Here is a 19,969-nt window from a genome sequence, read left to right as displayed (position 1 = left end):
TTCCTTATGATCCTGCCATACCCACTCTAATTGCCATTTAACTTGTTCCTCTGAGTGCCAGACTTTCAGTCCCTATAGCTGTTGCACGGCAGTTGCCGTGGTGACAGATTCACTGTTTTCCAGTCATACCTGTTTGCCATTTTCATGCTCTCTGTTTTGCACAACTCTGTTCCTTAGTGAGTGGTCATTTCCTGATGGGTTCTGGTTTTCAAAGCCATCTTCATCATTCTAAGAAAAAATACAGGATTGCAAAAATAAAATTTCAGAGCCAAAAAAGAAATGTTCTTTCAATGAATGATACTCAAAGACTTTTGAGGGATGGGACAACAAAGATGAAGTGTTTAGATGAGTCAGCTGATTAAAGAAAGAAACAATGAATCTTAGTACTTAAAGAAATAGAAATGACTATAAAAAAATTTGAAAATTTACTATCTGTAAAAGCCACATAAGGAAAAAGATTATCTCAGTCTAGAAATGTAAATCCTTTTGTTTTCTTGCCTTTTTTTTTGGCTGTGAAATCTTAGTTCCCTGACTAGGGACTGACCCCAAGCCCCTTGCAATGGAAGCACAGAGCTCTAACTACCGGACAGCCAGGGAGTTCTCTAAATCCTTTTGTTTTCTAATTTAATCTAAGGATACCTATGGTTGCTGGTACCAAAAATATGTTTTAGTTAAAAATTTAGATGACTTATATTTCACATATTTTTTCCTTGAAAGATATGAATGCTGTAAGTACAAGACTAACAAAAGCTTAAATGTTTTGTATTTTTCCACTTCTTTGATTATACATGTTCCTGAGCAGTTTCTCTGCTTTTAATCTTTCTTTACTTCAGATCTGTATGTAAATTCCTTCTATGCTACTCTTTCTACATAATAAAATGCGACTCCTGGGCTCTGGAGTCAATTGCACACTCCTCAGCACAGTTCAGGGTTGCTCGATCCTGTTCATTCGTCTTACTCCGCTCCCCTTGCAGGCACCACGAAGGAACACCCACCCAAACAGAACTATGTGCCCTTCTCCAGGCCCAGATTAAGTTTTCCTGCCTTGTGTCTGAGATGCTTTCTATCCTGCAAAACAACCTACAAAATATTAGCAGTTCCTTCTAAACAAGATTTAAAGATAAAGCATGGTTCAACTACAAAAGATGATGATCTGAAAAATGCATGTGTTGTACTGAAAGTCACTACTTATGTTTGAAACATGCATGATTTTTGTTGGTGTTGTTATGATGGAAAAGATTGGTGTGGTCCAACTTGAAGAAGACAGAAGGAAGAAGGTTGCTGGGACTAGGCTATGTAGCCTTCCAATAAGCAGAGCTGAGATGAGAGTGCAGCTTTCCAACCTCCTTTTCAACACTTCACACAGACTTTCAAATTATAAAACGAAACAAAATATAGTTAACTGTGGGCTGGATAATTTTATTCTTAGACGTTGGATTTGTGAGATGTTAAAATGTGTTCTGTTTGGTTTAAAGCATTCTCTGGTAGTAATGAGCATGATAAAAAATGCCTTCTTCTGCGAGACCAATTTGGCTTTAACTTTTTCTGATTTTTCTTTTACAAACTGAGTAGGGTTTTCTCTTGGAGGTGTGTCTTGACCGCTAGACAAACACTTGGCTCATTTTTCCTTTACCTTTTTGGGATGGGTCCAATCTTTCTCCCATCTCTTCCCCAGCTAGCCTTTTTAGATGGCATTTTATTCCAAGTAAGGCCGCAGATAGATAAACAGTGTCAGATAGGTGCTTTTATCTTTTCAAGAAATGTTTCCTGCTAGCCTTGTCAGCTGTGACATTGATTTGAAAAAGAAACAAGTGTGTGAGTTTGATTATTATTTTTAGCCATGTAGGATCTTCCACCAGGGATGGAACCCATGCCCCACTGCACCACCAGGCAAGTCCCTCTGTGAGTTTCATTTTAACTTTAGATCTCTGGCTGGCCCCACAGATCTAGGGGAAAAAAGTACAATTCCAACTTGTAATGTATGTTCCAAACCTGCAACTCCTGCTTGGAAGGCAGATTCTTTGCCTCTGAGCCATCTGGGGATCCCCTATTGGAACACAGGACTGTATAAACGTGAATAAAGTCTAACTTCCAGCACTCTGATTTATGCATAAAAGTCTTGTGGCCAAACTGCTTTTTTTGTGTGTTACAAATGCTTACACCTTACTTTAGCCCAGCTCCTTGCTTATAACTTCCATGAGTGCTGAAAATTTACTTAATAAAAAGCTAAAAATAAAACCCAACAGGAGTTGGAAAAACAGGACCTAGGTAACTGAGGGGGGTTGGTCCTTTGGGTCCCTAAATACACAGGTGACACCGGGCAGGTCACATCTTTCTACCACCCATCTACACGACAGTTTCCACTTGGTATTCTCAGGGTCCATTTCCAACTCCTATCATTTTCTGGCTCCAAGAGCTTCTGCTTCTAGGTGCTGATTACTCCTGCCACCTAGTGGCAGAATTGGAGACTTCCTTGAGCAGCTTGGTGCGGGATGGAGCTGACCTTTATAGGGTTAATGCAAGAGGAGAGGGGTGGGGGTGGCAGTGTAGGGGTTGAGTGAGGGGTAGAGTGGGCACCTCTGGACATGTAATGGGATTGTTTTACCCCCACTATAGTACATGCTTTGGCTTTTCAGCGTTGTTCAGAAGAACAATATCTCCCAGTTGGGGATTTTCAACAGAAGCAAAGGTGTTTCTGGGTGTTAATTGGTGCCTGAAAAATGACCCTTAAAATACCTGTTTATCTGCTTCTTTTTAAATTGGAGTCCTATGTGCTATAATAGGTGGCCCATAATTACTTCTTAGCCCATTGTTTTTTTTTTTCCCCCATCTATTTAGCAATTCGGATTGAAAGATATCATAGTACACTGGACTCCTACAACCATGACTGTATTCTGAGGCATACCTGCTCCCTGAATGGGTAACAACGTTGTGGGTGTGGTGTATGAGTACTCTAAGCAATTTACAGCACAGCACTTTTAACTTCTCTACTTAACCTTAGTGGCTGTGTGTCCTAAGGGGATGATCTTGGATTGGGCCCCCGCTGGAGGGCAGATCCTTGAGCCAGGAGTACTTGGTGTTTGGGCTTGTTCCCCTACCTTGTCTTTTTAATTTTGCATTTCCATGTGGTTCAAGCAACTATAGATCCACAGTCGGTGTTCCAGGGAGTACAGATGGACAGAAGCCTTTTAAGTTAATTTCTTCCTTTCATTCAGTTTCTAAACCACACAACTTCTAGAACATAGTCCTGAAAACTGAAATCACCCTCCTCCCCACTGGCATCTATTTGTGGGTGGGAGGGGTCTCCTATAGAATTTTAGCTGAACACATTGCCACCCAAAATAAAGGTGACAATTGCAAGCTTCCCTTTTAACTAGATTCTGGTCAATGAAATGTAAATAGAAGTGGAGCCCTGAGTTGGGCAACTTGGGGATGCTCCTTAATATATGGCTGGCAGGTCCTCTTTATTCCTTCTAGCCTCTCCTCTGTCCCGCTGCCTGGTGGTGGATGGTTCCAACTGGGTCATGAACACAAAGGCCCCATCCTTGTGATGTCAAAGTGGTGAACTAGAGGGGCCTTGGGCCCCTGGAAAACTTTAGCTCCCACTCTGCCTCTGCACGACCCACCTCCTGACTTATCTGCAGGAAACACACTTCTCCCTTATTACTTTTGGTTTTTGCTTTTATGTACACCTGAGCTTACATAATATTTAGTGGGTTCAAGACACTGTATGAAACCTTTACAGCATTTTGCATTTGATCTATAGAGGCCTGTGAGGTGACTATTGGGATCACCCTTTTTACAGATGGGGAAACTAAGGCAAAGATAAGTAAATTCCCTGACTCATGTACAACCAGAAGTACAGAAGATGGTATCTGAGTTAAGACTTTCCAACCTCAGGCCCTAATATACTCGTAGAGTTTAGCCAGTGGGCCAAGGCCTTTTGGCCTTGGGAATGTCTAAAGACATCGTAGTATACCTACAGATTGAATTCCCTTTCAATTAAGAAAGCCTGATTTGGACTATAGCTATTAACATTAGCCTAGAGTAGAAATGACAGAGATACTTAAGATTCCAGAAAGGCTGGGGTCACTTTTAAACTTGTTTTAGGTTCTGGCGGTCATTTCTTATGCCAGCATGATGGCCTTCCTAACTTAGACAGCTTCTAAGTCAACTTTGCCCTTTAAATAACATGAGTGGGCACTCCTGCATTTGTGGGCAGGTCATGTCTCCGTGGGGCTTCCCTGGTGGCTCAGATGCTAAAAAATCTGCCTGCAATGTGGGAGACTCAAATTCAATCCCTGGGTCAGGAAGATTCCCCTGGAGAAGGGAATGGCAACCCACTCCAGTATTCTTGCCTGGAGAACTCCATGGACAGAGGAGCCTGGCGGGCTACAGTCCATGGCTTCGCAAAGAGTCGGACATGACTGAGTGACTAAGGCCAGCATAGTACATGTCTCCATAATGAATGTAATATTCTTTCTTCTTTTAACCATGCCTGCTCCACTCACTTGGTCTCTCTCTTCCACTGTGGCCCTGATTGAACCAACATGGCTTCCATTTCTCAGCTGCAGTGTCTCTATCGAGACTCAGTATCACTGTACCAGGAGGGCCTTTCTTTCCACTTTCCTTATACAAACTGCTCTGGCCTCACGTGGTCTGACTAGGGGTCTGGCCTTGCTGAGGCAGGCACTGCGTGGCTTTGAGACCTGGAGCAAGAACGGAAATCTTCCTCCAAGGAGATTTTGACCCTAATCTTTGGCTGGACGTAGAACGTATAGGTTTATCCAAGATGAGATTTCCCAGCAGGCAGAGCGATGTTGACAAGGAGCTCCAGGAATTGCTGTGACGTTCCTTAATTTGTTCTAGGGTTTGGCATTACATAGCAAGTTTTAGGAGGTGTTTGATAATATACCTTGGGTGGAGGGTTTTATACTGCTCAAACAGATTAGATTGGTGATCTAGGTTGCTTATTTTCCATGTATTTAATATGTATATAAGACTGTGGTGGTAGTGGTGGTTTAGTCGCTAAATTGTGTCTGACTCTTATAACCCCATGGACTGTAACCTGCCAGGCTCCTCTGTCCATGGAAATTTCCCAGGCAAGAATACTGGAGTGGGTTGCCATTTCCTTCTCCAATATGTGTGTATCTATTTCCAAATCTCTGTCCACCTTTAATGCAAACTTCCTCAAAGTGTTATTCATGCTTTACAGCCTAGGCCCTAGGCATAGAAACTGGTTTTTAGCTGTACAGGCTAGTTGTATTTTCTCAATAGGATACCATAAAGGCCCACAGCAAAACAGATAGAGGACAAAGCAGACTGAGGGTCACCGCTTTCCTTGCTTTGATTTAATCCCTGTGTTTCCATACCAACACCTGAGACCTGAAGGACATTTGCCTGATTTATCTCTGTGTTTGTTTCCGAAGTACCTGGTGTTTGGCAGAAATGCTCTGTAGCTGTGCTGGGGGAGATATGTGCTTGGAGAGATATACAGTGGTCAACCACCCAGAGCTGGCTCCGACGTGACCACAGGAAGGTGCCTGCAAAGATGAAACCCGGAAGTATCCAAGAGTTATCTCTGCTTCATCACCCAAAGCGGGGATTTGTACTCTGCTAGGTGCAATTGGTGGAGAAGGAAATGGCAACGCTCCAGTGTTCTTGCCTGGAGAATCCCAGGGACCGGGGAGCCTGGTGGGCTGCCGTCCACGGGGTCGCACAGAGTCAGACACGACTGAAGCGACTTAGCGGCAGCAGCACCAGGTGCAACTGGTGCCGTGTGCAAAGGAGCATGAAGACTGAGCGTGCCCTGGTTGCCCTTGGAAATCTCCACCCCTTTCCTAGAGCCTGATGACCTGTCTACCTCCTGGTCCTGGGAATTCCCTGACTGCTCTCCCTCCGGGAAGAAGGTACCTTTAGAATGTGAGCTCCCCTTCTCTATTCTCTGGCAAAGCCTGTCTTGCTTGCACCAAACTCAGTTTCATTATTGGCAGCATAAACTTGGGCAGCAAAGAACTCCCCGACCAAGCCAGGAGTGTTTCAGTTTGACTAAACCCCCAAGAGGGGTGGCCTTGTGTCTAATTTGGTAATAGAAGCAACAACGTGGTACATTCTGAGAGGCAGGGACACCTTAAATATTGCCACGGATGTTGACGTCCCAATGCCTGCAATGAAAATGGGAATGTGATGTCATTTGGACTTGGGACTGGGTAAATCTGTATTTTACCCCCTGGACTCTGAGCTGAGAAGCCAGATACTCTGTCCTTTGTTCTCTGATGAGTACCAAGTGCCCAGCACAGTGCCAGGCTCAGAAGTGCTCAATGACTATTTTAGAATCATACATTAACAGATAAAACAGTGTCTCTACAAGCGGTAACCCACCCAAGTGACTCAGATGGTGAAGAATCCGCCTGCAATGCAGGAGACTGGGGTTTCATCCCAGGGTCAAGAAGATCCCCTGGAGAAGGGCATGGCACCCCACTCCAGTATTCTTGCCTGGAGAATCCCATGGACAGAGTAGCCTGGTGGGCTACAGACCATGGGTTAGCAAAGAATCCAACACAACTGAGCGACTAACACTAACCAGTGGTGGGGGCTAGCACAAGACTGCTCTCTCTCCTTCCTTAAGAAGGTCATCTTGTGTTCTGATATTCTTAGCCTTAAGTGTCTAAGTGAAGGTGTCAGTAATACATCTCCAATTTCGGCTGCTTTTCTGAGTTTCTTCAAGTGATCTAACCTTTCTGTATCCATTTCTCTGAAAATGGATAAGGACTAGACTCCAACCAGTCCATCCTAAAGGAGATCAGTCCTGGGTGTTCATTGGAAGGACTGATGCTAAAGCTGAAACTCCAATACTTTGGCCACCTCATGCGAAGAGTTGACTCATTGGAAAAGACCCTGATGCTGGGAGGGATTGGGGGCAGGAGGAGAAGGGGACGACAGAGGATGAGATGGCTGGATGGCATCACTGACTCGATGGACATGAGTTTGAGTGAACTCTGGGAGTTGGTGATGAACAGGGAGGCCTGGCGTGCTGCAATTCATGGGGTCGCAGAGTCAGACATGACTGAGCGACAACTATAGAGCAACTACTTCAAATAATAACTTAAAATTCCAAAATGCAATACAAATAGATCATAGGCAATGACTCAGCATAAATCTCAGGCAACTGCTTCTTGGGATATTGATAAATTATCTATATGAATTGTGGCTGCATTATGATTAAAAAGCTTGAGTTCCATAGTCACACTTGGGTTCAAATCCAGCCTTAATTTCTTGAGGCCTCATACTCTATTACATGGGAACACAGCATTCTTTACTTAACTAAGGGGGCTGTGTGGTCAGTCTGGTGCCACTCATAGTAAGTACTTTGAAAGTATTGACTTTCTTTTTTTTTTTTTTTAATGTTAATTTTATGGTTTAGTTTGCTACTTGCTTGCTTGTTTTGGGGCATTTAGTCACTTTGTTCTCTTATTAAAATTCGGCTTGTAAAAGTCAACATCTGTTTTGTGAATCTAATTTTTTCAAATTACCATTATTACCCCCAACCCCACCACTTATCCACCTATCTATCTATCATCTATTTAAAAAATCTACAAATGTCAACTATTTTAAGACTATTCCTGGGACTTCCCTGGTGGACCAGTGATTAAGACACTGCCTTCCAAGGCCAGGGGCATGGGTTTGATCCTGGTTTGGAGAGCTAAGATCCCATATGTTTTGAGGTGCAGCCAAAATAAAATAAAAATTTTAAAAGGCCATTACTTCCTAATATTTTCTTCCAAGTTGCATGGGCATTGCCTTGGAATGGTTGCATTTTCAAAGGCAGTATTCCAGAAGCCTCTAAACTTTACCTATTGCTCCTGACCCTTTTGACTCATACAACGTCTGGCTCAAGTCTTGGGTTTACGTAATCCTTAATGTGAGGTGATGGGCACTGGCTAGACTGCTCCTCTGTGAAACATTTCAGTTCTTCCTGCCAAGCCTGTGTGGGTTGACAGATTGGGTGCAATATTGTGGGAGGCAAGCACCTGACCAGCCTGGGGCTCATTGTCACACTGCCCTGGCACAATCCTCTGTTACCTCTGAATGCTCTAGTGGGAGCTCTGAGTTGGGTGCAAGGTGTCAGGGCTACAGAACACTGATGACATTCTCCCCTCATGATCTTTGTGAGCCAGAGGCAAGGGGAACCTCTAAGGATAGAAATATAAGGAAAAGTAGAAACAGGCAGAGTTCTATACCTGGAGGAGAAAAATTAGAGGAAGGTTTTATTTGTTGGATTAAAAAGAATACTTTTAAGCATGCAAATACTCATGGACTATGACTTCTGTGAACTTTCTAAGAATGTTTTTTTGACATGGACCATTTTTAATGTCTGTATTGAATATATTACAAAACTGGTTCTGCTTTATGTGTTTTTTTTTTTTTTTTGCTTTTTAAAAAAAAATTACTTATTTATTTTAGTTGGAGGCTAATTACAATATTGCGGTGGTTTTTGCAATTCATTGACATGAATTAGTTTTTTGGCCATGAGATATGTGGGCTCTTAACTCTCTAGCCAGGGGACGAACTTATACCCGGTGCGTTGGAAGGCGAAGTCTTAACCACTGGACCACCAGGAAGTCCCTGGTGAGCTTTGTTGAGGAAACTTCTCAAGGAAAAAATAGCCAAATGGAGAAATTTTGGCAAAATAAGTGACAGTATGTTTTGAATCTATTTTTAATGAATCAAAACCCCAAACAATTTAGGGATTAAGATTCCAGAACAAATTATAAACATTATAACCCCTACTAATGGAGAAAAAATGATCAGAGCACCGCTTGAGGGAGGAGGAAATAAAAAGATCAATGATGGGCTAAGTAGGCCTGTTTCCTCAACGTTTAATTTCTGGAACTGGAAGAGATTTTAAGTAGCAGTGTTTAAAGTAGAAAGGTAAATGCTAAAACATATATAGTTAGCCAAAATCAAGTGATGGAAGAGAAGGAAATAAAATAATGGAAAGTAGAAAATATACAAATTCTGTGATCATTCACAATTTTAAGTTGGTTATAAAAGGAACCATTAAAATAAACAAACAAATACATCTTCAGAAGAAACCAAACAAAAATAAACCAAACCAAACAATGAAAAGATTAAAAAAAAATTACAACCTGAAATATGATGAGAGGAGCTTTTTTTTTTTTTTGGAAGTCGCTCAGTTGTGTCTGACTCTTTGTGACAGTATACGGTCCATGGAATTCTCCAGGCCAGAATACTGGAGTGGATAGCCTTTCCCTTCTCCAGGGGATCTTCCCAACCCAGGGATTGAACCCAGGTCTCCCACATTGCTGGCAGATTCTTTACCAGCTGAGTCACAAGGGAAAACCAAGTATACTGGAGTGGGTAGCCTGTCCCTTCTCCATCGGATCTTCTAGACCCAAGAATTGAACTGGGGTCTCCTGCATTGCAGGAGGATTCTTTACCAACTGAGCTATCAGGGAGAAGAGCTAAGAGCAAGCAAATCAGTTTGAGTCAGATAGAACAACAGAACACAACCATATACTGAAAATGACTCAGTGGTCATCATCTTAATCAATCCAGGCTGAATAGAGCACAAGAAATTCAATGACTATGTCCAAAAAAATACCAGTGGTCAAGGTACACTCACACTCTTTAATGTATGGCCATCTATATACAAGTGGCATGGATTAATAAGGGAAACAGGGAGAAAAATTTAGACACGTTTAGAAAGACATTGAGAGAACACTTTCAGTCTATGAGAAATCAAATGGGAAAGCAAGGATAAAGGAAAACCAAAATAACAGAGAATAGAAATCTAACATCTCTTGAACTCCAATAAAAAATATATGTTGTGGCTGAGATGGCTAGTTGTCCCCCAAAATCTATTCTTCCCCATTTCCTTTAGAAACACAACTCTGAATTTTAGCAGGACCTATGATTTCCCAGAAAAGGGCATGTTTCCTAACCTTCCAGCAGTTCTGATGAAGTCTGCCTTTGTGACTGAAGCTATGTACAACTTCTGGGAGCTGTTCTAGGGCAGGACAGTGGGTGGAGCTGACATAGCCATTTCAGAATGCTTTTAAAAACATAAAATTAAATATATAGGATTAAAAGGAAGCCAATTATATTGAAATACCAGTTATTAAAATATTGAAATTAATTTGTGATAGGATAACATATATGCATCTCTATTAACACATTATAAAACAAGGAAAAAAAAACCCAACAAGGTCCAGTGGCAAGTTCCAATAACCACATTAATTTCAATGCCATGGATGCAAATTATGCAACAGATATGAATTCTTTTTTCTACTTGTATTTACTAACTCACTGTAGTGAGGCTCCTGTCACATACATTTCAAACATGAGGTTTGATCTCCCCTTGGTTTATGGAGTGGAATGTGCTCCTTTCTCATCAGGCCCGTTGGGAAGGTTTCCCTGCCCACTCTCCAGCTGATGTATCTCTTAGTTATGAAGCCACCATAAATGAATACATCTGGGAGAATATGGACCTTTTAAAAAAAATCTTATTTGTCCCTGGAGGTCCTGGTTTTATGTCTGATTCTATTCACCTTGCTGCTGCTGCTGCTGCTAAGTCGCTTCAGTCGTGTCCGACTCTGTGCGACCCCATAGACGGCAGCCCACCAGGCTCCTCTGTCCCTGGGATTCTCCAGGCAAGAACACTGGAGTGGGTTGCCATTTCCTTCTCCAATGCATGAAAGGGAAAAGTGAAAGTGAAGTCGCTCAGTCGTGTCCGACTCCTTGCGACCCCATGGACTGCAGCCTACCAGGCTCCTCCGTCCATGGGATTCTCCAGGCAAAAGTACTGGAGTGGGGTGCCATTGACTTCTCCTAGGTTATATTTAAAAGATGAAATGTAGATTATTTTCCAGTGTAATTCTGGAACCCGACCAGACCAAGCTCAGGTAGACTGGAGAGTGGTTGTTGCATGCAACGTCCACTTGGTGGTGCCACTCCCCTGATGCTGCTAGATAGAGGTGCCACGAAGGCCAACCCAAGGGCCCCCTCTGACTCTGGCAGTCTGGAAGCTGGAACCTGGTAAAAACCATTACTGTGACCTCATGTTTATATACTCTGAATGCTTACTTAATATCCTGTCTAGGGTGATTATATCTAATAAATAAATCCAGTCATTGGTAAAAAGCATTCTGAGATCACTGACCAAATTTGGGCCAAATTGAATACCAAAAAGTAAAAAATAAGAATAAAGTCTGTAACTTACTCACGCCAAAAAATAAGGTGGAATGACAGATGGATAAAGGACAGCGTAGATGAAGAAATATGTGATAAATTGCAGTAAAATACAGATTGTAGGTGATGTGTTCACTACAAAACTCTCAACTTTTCTGTATGTTTGAAAATTTTCATAATATGATGTTGGTAATTAATTATAAGATGATGAATAAAAAGGAATATTAGTCCATAGTGATATTCAAAAAGAGAGAAAAAAGAAAAAAAGGGAAGTTCATTCTTTTCAAAAGAAAAGAATAAGGTAAGGAATATTGACAAAATTAAAGTCAACATTTTGCAAATCCTAAGGTAATAATTGATTGAGGAAAAGGTCATCAATGGATGCAAAAACCGTGGGGTGAAATGTACTGGGGACCTGAAGAATCACTGCTCAGATCACTTACTAACTAGAAAGAGAAAAATGTAACTTCATAATGGAATAGTCTACCAAGTTATCCCAATAGTGGAGTTAAATTTCTCTAGCACACATATGTGTATGTTTTCCTTTTTTCACATATGGTTTCTAGATCCTGGAACTAGTTAAAAGTCATATACATGTAGAATTGTACTCTCCTAGACATCACTGCCCTTCTGCTGAGCTATCTTTCACTCTTTTCTTAGTTTCTGATATCTGTACTTGATAATGTGTGATTATTTCAGCCTGGTTCCAATTTTCTATTATTGTTTCTTTTGCCTTTCTTTGACTTAAGTTGATTGTTTAAATATTTGAGGTCACTCCCATAAGAACTCCTAAGATATACTTGAGAGGGAGAGTCTCAAGACACCCACAGAGCAGCTAATCCTAGGAACAATAATATGACAACTTCTGTACTTCTTATTCTGGGTCAGGCACAGGGCTCTGTGCTTTCCCAGGAACTACCGTACTCAACCCCCTTTGCTCTTGATTTTCTAACATTTGCATCTTCAATAATTTTTTTTGTTATGTGAAGTCAAGAATTCTTCTCCCATTAAAAACCAGTTTTCTATCTGCACTTACTGGTTGCTATGGTCTGAATGTTTGTGTCCCCTCAAAACTCATTATGTTGAAATTCTAACCCTCAAAGATGATGGTATTAGGAAGTGGGGCCTTCAAGAGTTGCTTGAGTCATGAGGGTGGAGCCCTAATGATTGGGAATAATTAGTGCCCTTGTGAAAGTAAGCGCACAGAAATCCCTACCCCTTCCACTACACAAGGACACAGGGATTTCAAGGGTGCTGACTATAAAACAGGAAGAAGGCTCACAATAGAACCATGACTATGCTGACACCCTGATCTTGGGCTTCCAGTCTCCAGATATAAATTTCTGTTATCTTTAAGCTACTGAGTTTGTGGTATTTTGTTACAACAGCCTGATTAGATAAGATACTGGTTTTCCGTTTTGCCTCATGTTCATTCTTTAACCCATGCTGAACTGGCTTTCATTCCTACCATGCTAGAAATCACCCTTGCTAAAGTAAATCAATGGTTTCCATTTCCCTAAGTCCAGTTTTCATCGTACACAATGGACCAGGTACTCTTTGAAATGTTCTTGTCCCTGACTTCTGTGATCACATTTTGTTAGTTCTCCCCTACCATCTGGGCTTCTTCTTTTGTACTGTATAAGCCTTTTCACTCAACTCTTTACTGTTATGTACAGTTCCTTGGGGCTCCCTCCCAAGCACTCTCATCTACTCCTTAAACAAATACTTACTGTGCACCTACTATGGCAGAGACACTGTATTAGTTACTCGGCATTGCATATACAGCCCCTCTTCTTAGGAAGTTTAGAGGGAAGTGAAAGTGAAGTCACTCAGTCTTTGTGACCCCATCGACTGTAGCCTACCAGGCTCCTCTATCCACGGGATTTTCCAGGCAAGAGTACTGGAGTGGGTTGCCATTTCCTTCTCCAAAGCTGTCAACCATAAATTATTTAACTGATCATTTCATTATAGTCAGTATGCCAGCTAGTGATAGGGCTCAGTTGCTCAGTCGTGTCCGACTCTTTGCGGCCCCGTGGACTGTAGACTGCTAGGCTCCTCTGTCCATGGGGTTACCCAGGCAAGAATGCTGGAGGGGTTGCCATTTCCTCCTCCAGAGGATCTTTCTGACCCAGGGATCAAATGTGTCTCCTACATTGGTGGGTGGATTCTTTATCACTAGAAACACCTGAGAAGCCCCATAGTTGGTATAAGGACTATTGGAAAGTTCAAGGTACCACTTCAACAGGTTAATTGGAATAAATGTGGCTTTGTCTGAAATTCCAAAGATTCAACCCATTTAATCACAGGGGGAACCAGAAATGCTCTTATAAGCAAAACATCTTCTCACATTTGAGAAAAAAATTAATAAACAAGAATAAAATCTTTTTGAATTTATCAGTTGAAATTGAGGTTCTTCTTACTCTCATTTCCTTCTCTGAAGTGTTTCACTAGGTAAATCTCTAGTCTGTCTGAAGGGATCAAAATTTAGGTGGTGAAGTGATTGCAGATTGTGTTTTGTTTATAAAAATGCTTCTACCTTGTGCCACGAGGCTGCTGGTGGAATTTCGGTAGGGCTCCTGATTGTCAAAGATCAAAAGATTAAGACATGTTGGCTATCTATATTTTGTTGCAACTTTTAAATGTACTTTGAACTTCCAAACCACATCATTCCAGCCTGATAGGACAAATATTCTTGGATCTTTGATTAAAACCTGGAATGATAGCTCAATTCAGTTCAGTCGCTCAGTCGTGTCTGACTCTTTGCGACCCCATGAATCGCAGCACGCCAGGCCTCCCTGTCCATCACCAACTCCCAGAGTTCACTCAGACTCTCATCCATCAAGTCAGTGATGCCATCCAGCCATCTCATCCTCTGTCGTCCCCTTCTCCTCCTGCCCCCAATCCCTCCCAGCATCAGAGTCTTTTCCAATGAGTCAACTCTTCGCATGAGGTGGCCAAAGTACTGGAGTTTCAGCTTCAGCATCATTCCCTCCAAAGAAACCCCAGGGCTGATCTCCTTTAGAATGGACTGGTTGGATCTCCTTGCAGTCCAAGGGACTCTCAAGAGTCTTCTCCAACACCACAGTTCAAAAGCATCAATTCTTCGGCACTCAGCCTTCTTCACAGTCCAACTCTCACATCCATACATGACCACAGGAAAAACCATAGCCTTGACTAGATGGATCTTTGTTGGCAAAGTAATGTCTCTGCTTTTCAATATGCTATCTAGGTTGCTCATAACTTTCCTTCCAAGGAGTAAGCGTCTTTTAATTTCATGGCCGCAGTCACCATCTGTAGTGATTTTGGAGCCCCCAAAAATAAAGTCTGACACTGTTTCCACTGTTTCCCCTCTACTTCCCATGAAGTGATGGGACCGGATGCCATGATCTTTGTTTTCTGAATGTTGAGCTTTAAGCCAACTTTTTCACTCTCCACTTTCACTTTCATCAAGAAGCTTTTTAGTTCCTCTTCACTTTCTGCCATAAGGGTGGTGTCATCTGCATATCTGAGGTTATTGAGATTTCTCCTGGCAATCTTGATTCTAGCTTGTGCTTCTTCCAGCCCAGTGTTTCTCATGATGTACTCTGCATATAAGTTAAATAAGCAGGGTGGCAATATATAGCCTTGACATACCCCTTTTCCTATTTGGAACCAGTCTGTTGTTCCATGTCCAGTTCTAACTGTTGCTTCCTGACCTGCATACAGATTTCTCTAGAAGGCAAAAAAATAAAATCACTTTCTCCTTATCCCAACTGTAATAACATTGTGACTCCATCAAGAGTTCTATCAATGTTGAAGCCCAAGTGGTTGTTGGTTCTGGTATTAGAACTCAAGTTGGAATTACATAATTCTTTGAAATTTGGGGTCTGTATTATTTATTATACATGGCCTAAAAACATTGTTCTGTCTCTGTTATTACCTGTCACCCACACTTCTAGGGTTTGTTGTTGTGGTTCTTGTTGTTATTTTTGTTGTTAACCTCTCCTCTCAGAGTTCTGGGCCTTCTTGGTTCTTTCTTCTCCCTATCTAGACAGTTTCAATTTTAGAATGATTCACATTCTAAGAGGTAATTTGTTATACATTTCCTATGCCTTATGGCATCGAATGGAGAAGGCAATGGCACCCCACTCCAGTACTCTTGCCTAGGAAATCCCATGGATAGAGGACCCTAGTAGGCTACAGTCCATGGGGTTGCAAAGAGCCGGACACGAGTGAGCGACTTCACTTTCACTTTTCACTTTCATGCATTGGAGAAGGAAATGGCAACCCACTCCAGTGTCCTTGTCTGGAGAATCCCAGGGACAGAGGAGCCTGGTGGGCTGCCGTCTATGGGGTCTCAGCTTAGCAGCAGCAGCAGCAGCAGCATGGCATCCAAACACCAAATGAAAGGATAAACACCCCTTTCCCCCTTTTATAAACAGAACCCACACAGATATCCACGTATAATAAAGCTCCACATATTCAGAGCTGTGGCTATTAATAAGGTGGCATTTTCAATTGGTGACAAAGCTGATGTAACTCGAGTAAGAGTGTCTCATTTAGTAATGACATCAGAACCTCTTCGTGAAATTTCGGGCTGTGTAAAGTAATTTTAAAAGGGTGCATAAGTCAGTATAGTAGAGGGGTCCTGTTCAGTTCAGTTCAGTCGCTCAGTTGTGTCTGACTCTTTGCAACCTCATAAACTGCAACACGCCAGGCCTCCCTGTCCATCACCAACTCCCAGAGTCCACCCAAACCCATGTCTATTGAGTCGGTGATGCCATCCAACCATCTTATCCTCTGTTGTCCCCTTCTCCTCCTGCCTTCAATTTTTCACAGCATCAGGGTCTTTTCAAATGAGTCAGTTCTTCGCATCAGGTGGCCAAAGTATTGGAGTTTCAGCTTCAACATCAGTCCTTCCAATGAACACCCAGGACTGATCTCCTTTAGGATGGACTGGTTGGATCTCCTTGCAGTCCAAGGGACTCTCAAGAGTCTTCTCCAACACCACAGTTCAAAAGCATCAATCCTTCTGCGCTCAGTTTCTTTACAGTCCAACTCTCACATCCATACAAGACCATGTAAATGTAAAGGCATCTAAACTTGCTAGGAACGCTAATTGCCACTTGAAGCCATGGGTAGACAGTGGCTCTTCTCTAAACCACATTTTAGCAATTGCGTTTTTTTCCTGATTATATTTGTAACGTACTTTGAAGGAAATGGCACCCCACTCCAGTATTCTTGCCTGGAAAATCCCATGGACAGAGGAGCCTGGTAGGCTGCAGTCCATGGGGTTGCAAAGAGTCGGACACGACTGAGCGACTTCACTTTCACTTTTGATGTTTATGCTGATGAGTTTTTAATGTACTTTTGGAGATATTTCAGTCTTGTGTACTCTTCTGATATCAGAAAAGTACTCCTGGTTGTTTGTAGTCTTATTGTATAATCAGCCTACCACAGGCTTTCATGTACAGCAAAGTAATTAATATTGTGAAAGAGTAAAGTACTTCTGCTATAAAAGCAGTTTGAAAAATGAGAAATTATTTAAAATGGTTACAGAATACAAGTTAATTTCCTTTCCCTACTTCAGTCTACTTTACCAGCAAAAGGATCACTTATTTGTCATTGTGAAATTCTTAGAAAATGTGTTTAATCCTCTTAAATACACTCAATACTAAAAAATCTGTATTTCTTATTTTGGTAAGTATGGTAAGTTCTGTTGGGTACAGAGTACAAGGTGCAATCAAAGGATGGTGAGGACCTTTCCCACTGTATCTCTTGAGCTGTCTGATTTTTTTCTCCAGTGTTTTGTTTTACACAGGTTTTGAATTTCTTAACTTTTATTGTGTCTACTAAATACTGCATATATACTATTCTGATTGTTTACTACCAGTAAAAGACCTGTTAATCATACACACAGAAAAATTACAATTAAGTATGGTCTAATACTTATACAAAAACTGTGAAGACTATAACACTTGTCTGTGAAGCAATTTGGTCAGACAAATCACTAAATGACTTTATTCTTTCCATTAATTTCTTAATTTCATTTCTAAAATTAACAGCAGAAAACATAGCTTCAGCTCTTCATTAATGTCTATTATTGGAGAAAGACAGAGTAAGAAGGAAGAAAAGGGAAAGAGGGAAGAAGAGATGTGGGTGGTATCAAGCGACATTGGATATCATTAATGATACCTTCATCTTGTAACTTCATCTTGTCATACCTTGAGTATCCCCTAAGCTATGCAAAATCCTGCTTTGTTTTTGCAATGATTGGTTTATATAGTGGGTATTCCTTGGGACCTTCCTGCAAGTTCAGTGAAACCAACCCCAAGTCTACTTTCAGTTCCTGTTTCAGCCACTCTCCAGCCCTCTTCGTGTAAAGGTGTGTTTCAGGGACTTCCACGGTGGTCCAGTGGTTAGGACTCTGAGCTTCCACTGCAGGGGGCCCAGATTCAATCCCTGGTCAGGGAACTAAGATCCCACAAGCTATTCGGTGTGGGAAAACAACAACAACAACAACAAAGCAGGTTGTTTTATGCTAAAGCCTGAATCACCTGCAGGATAAAGTCTGGGTTAGTCATGCCTGATTCTTGAGTTACTGTGGGGAGTTATGGTCATTTATTTCTAAATATTATCCTTACTTAGAATCCAGTATTTTATGCTACTACTGCTACTAAGTCGCTTCAGTTGTGTCCAACTCTGTGTGACTCCACAGACGGCAGCCCACCAGGCTCTGCTGTCCCTGGGATTCTTCAGGCAAGAACACTGGAGTGGGTTGCCATTTCCTTCTCCAATGCATGAAAGTGAAAAGTCAAAGTGAGGTCACTCAGTCGTGTCCTATTGTTCGTGACCCAATGGACTGCAGCCTACCAGGCTCCTCTGTCCATGGGATTTTTATAGCATATCATTATGTCGTAGGCATTTGACTTTGCTCACAATTGGAAAAATTTTGGTTTTTGGCTTCCCTGGTAGCTCAGCTGGTAAAGAATCTGCCTGCAGTGCGGGAGACCTAGGTTCAGTCCCTGGGTTGGGAATATCCTAGAGAAGGGAACGGCTACCCACTCCAGTACTCTGGCCTGGAGAATTTCATGGACTGTATAGTCCATGGGATTGCAAAGAGTTGAACATGACTGAGCGACTTTTACTTCACTTCACTTCACTTCAAAATTATGTTAGCCATTAAGCACTTCTTTCCACAGAGTGCTAATTAAGTGCTAGAAACTTACAGTATACAAAAAATTTTAAAAAGAAATTCATTTGACTAAATAGAACATGAATCAAAATGAACCAAAATATCTGTAGTGCTTGCATGTGCTCAGTCATGTCTGACTCTTTGTGACCCCATGGATTGCAGCCCCCCAGGCTCTTTCTGTCCATGAAAAATTTCCAGGCAAGAATACTGGAGTGGATTACCATTTCCTACTCCAGGAGGATCTTCCTGACCCAGGGATCAAACCTGTGTCTTCTGCAACTCCTGCATTGCAGGTGGATTCTCTACTTCTGAGTCACTGGTGAAGCCCCAGAATAAACCAAAATATTTGTAAATCACTTTTTAAAGTGCTGTGAAGAGCCCCAGGTATTGAGAGCTGAGCTCTCCAGGGTGCTGGGGGACCTCAGGGACATAAGGTTTTATGTTCAGTTGACATGGTAACAATTCAGATCTGCTTGCTGGCATCTCTCAGTTTTTCCATGGGTGGATGCCAAGATTTGCTATAAGAAGAGACAGACTTCACACTTAGAGTTCAAAATGTGGTTTCACCTGCACCAAAATAGCCTTCCCACCTAAATGGTTTAAATAATAGTTACTTGAGCATTAGTAATAAATACTTGAGCATTTGTTAGGTACCAGTGCTTTACATTTGGAGAAGGCAATGGCAACCCACTCCAGTATTCTTGCATAGAGAATCCTGTGGACAGAGGAGCCTGGTGAGCTGCAGTCCATAGGGTTGCACAGAATCGGACACAACTGAATCGACTTAGCATGCAGGCATGCATTGGAGAAGGAAATGGCAACCCACTCCAGTATTCTTGCCTGGAGAATCCCAGGGACAGAGGAGCCTGGTGGGCGGCCATCTATAGGGTCACACAGAGTTGGACATGACTGAAGTGACTTAGCAGCAGCAGCAGTGCTTTACATTAATTTCACAAAAGTCTTATGATGCAGGGTATCAGTAACTATTTTTGGATGAGAAAATAGGTATAGAAGTTATGTAACTTGGGAGTTCCTTGCTGGTCCTGTGGTTAAGAATCTGACTTCCAATGCAGGGGACGCAGGTTTAGTCTGTGGTCAGGGAACCAAGATCTCACATGTTGTTGGGCAGTTAAATCCATGTACCTCAACTGCTGGGCCCACGCTCTAAAGCCTGTGAGCAGCAACTAGAGAAGACTGAACACTGCAGTGAAGACCAAAAAAAAAAAGAAGTGCACCAAAAAAAAAAAAAAAAAAGAAGTTAGGTAGTGTGCCCAAATCACAGAACTAGTAGTCTAGTTCTGAAGTTTCGATCCAAGGGGTTTTGCCCTCCTCAGAATAATTTAATATGTAGCTTTCAACCTCAGTATCTGTGTCCTGTTATCCTCACTTTCCCCAACCCCCAACAGTCTGGCTTTTTTCGAGTTCACCCCCTTTCTCTCCCCTTCTTCTTCCTTAATGAGAGTCCCTTTGCCATCTCCAGCCAAGGTCAAAGTCACATACGCTAAGGCCAGTGCTTGGAACATTGCAGACTACTTCTTACTCCCACCTGTGCTTTTCTAAATTCTTCCGTTCCTACTCCTTTCT

General features: G+C 42.0%; 1 protein-coding gene across 3 annotated transcripts in view; it reads right to left on the bottom strand.

Moving 5' to 3' along the window:
- The window catches only part of SLC28A3 (solute carrier family 28 member 3), an 80,759-nt gene that overhangs the window by 44,327 nt on the left and 16,463 nt on the right, over window positions 1–19,969 (bottom strand). For all 3 annotated transcript variants that reach the window (XM_070375402.1, XM_070375401.1, XM_005896249.3), the window contains one exon: window positions 130–228. In XM_070375402.1, coding sequence (XP_070231503.1) covers window positions 130–228 — 99 coding nt within the window. The remainder of the gene's footprint in view (window positions 1–129; window positions 229–19,969) is intronic.

The sequence above is a fragment of the Bos mutus genome, chromosome 8 (genome assembly GCF_027580195.1).
Source record: "Bos mutus isolate GX-2022 chromosome 8, NWIPB_WYAK_1.1, whole genome shotgun sequence".
Classification (NCBI taxonomy): Eukaryota; Metazoa; Chordata; class Mammalia; order Artiodactyla; family Bovidae; genus Bos; species Bos mutus.
This window is presented reverse-complemented; position numbering and strand designations above follow the sequence as displayed.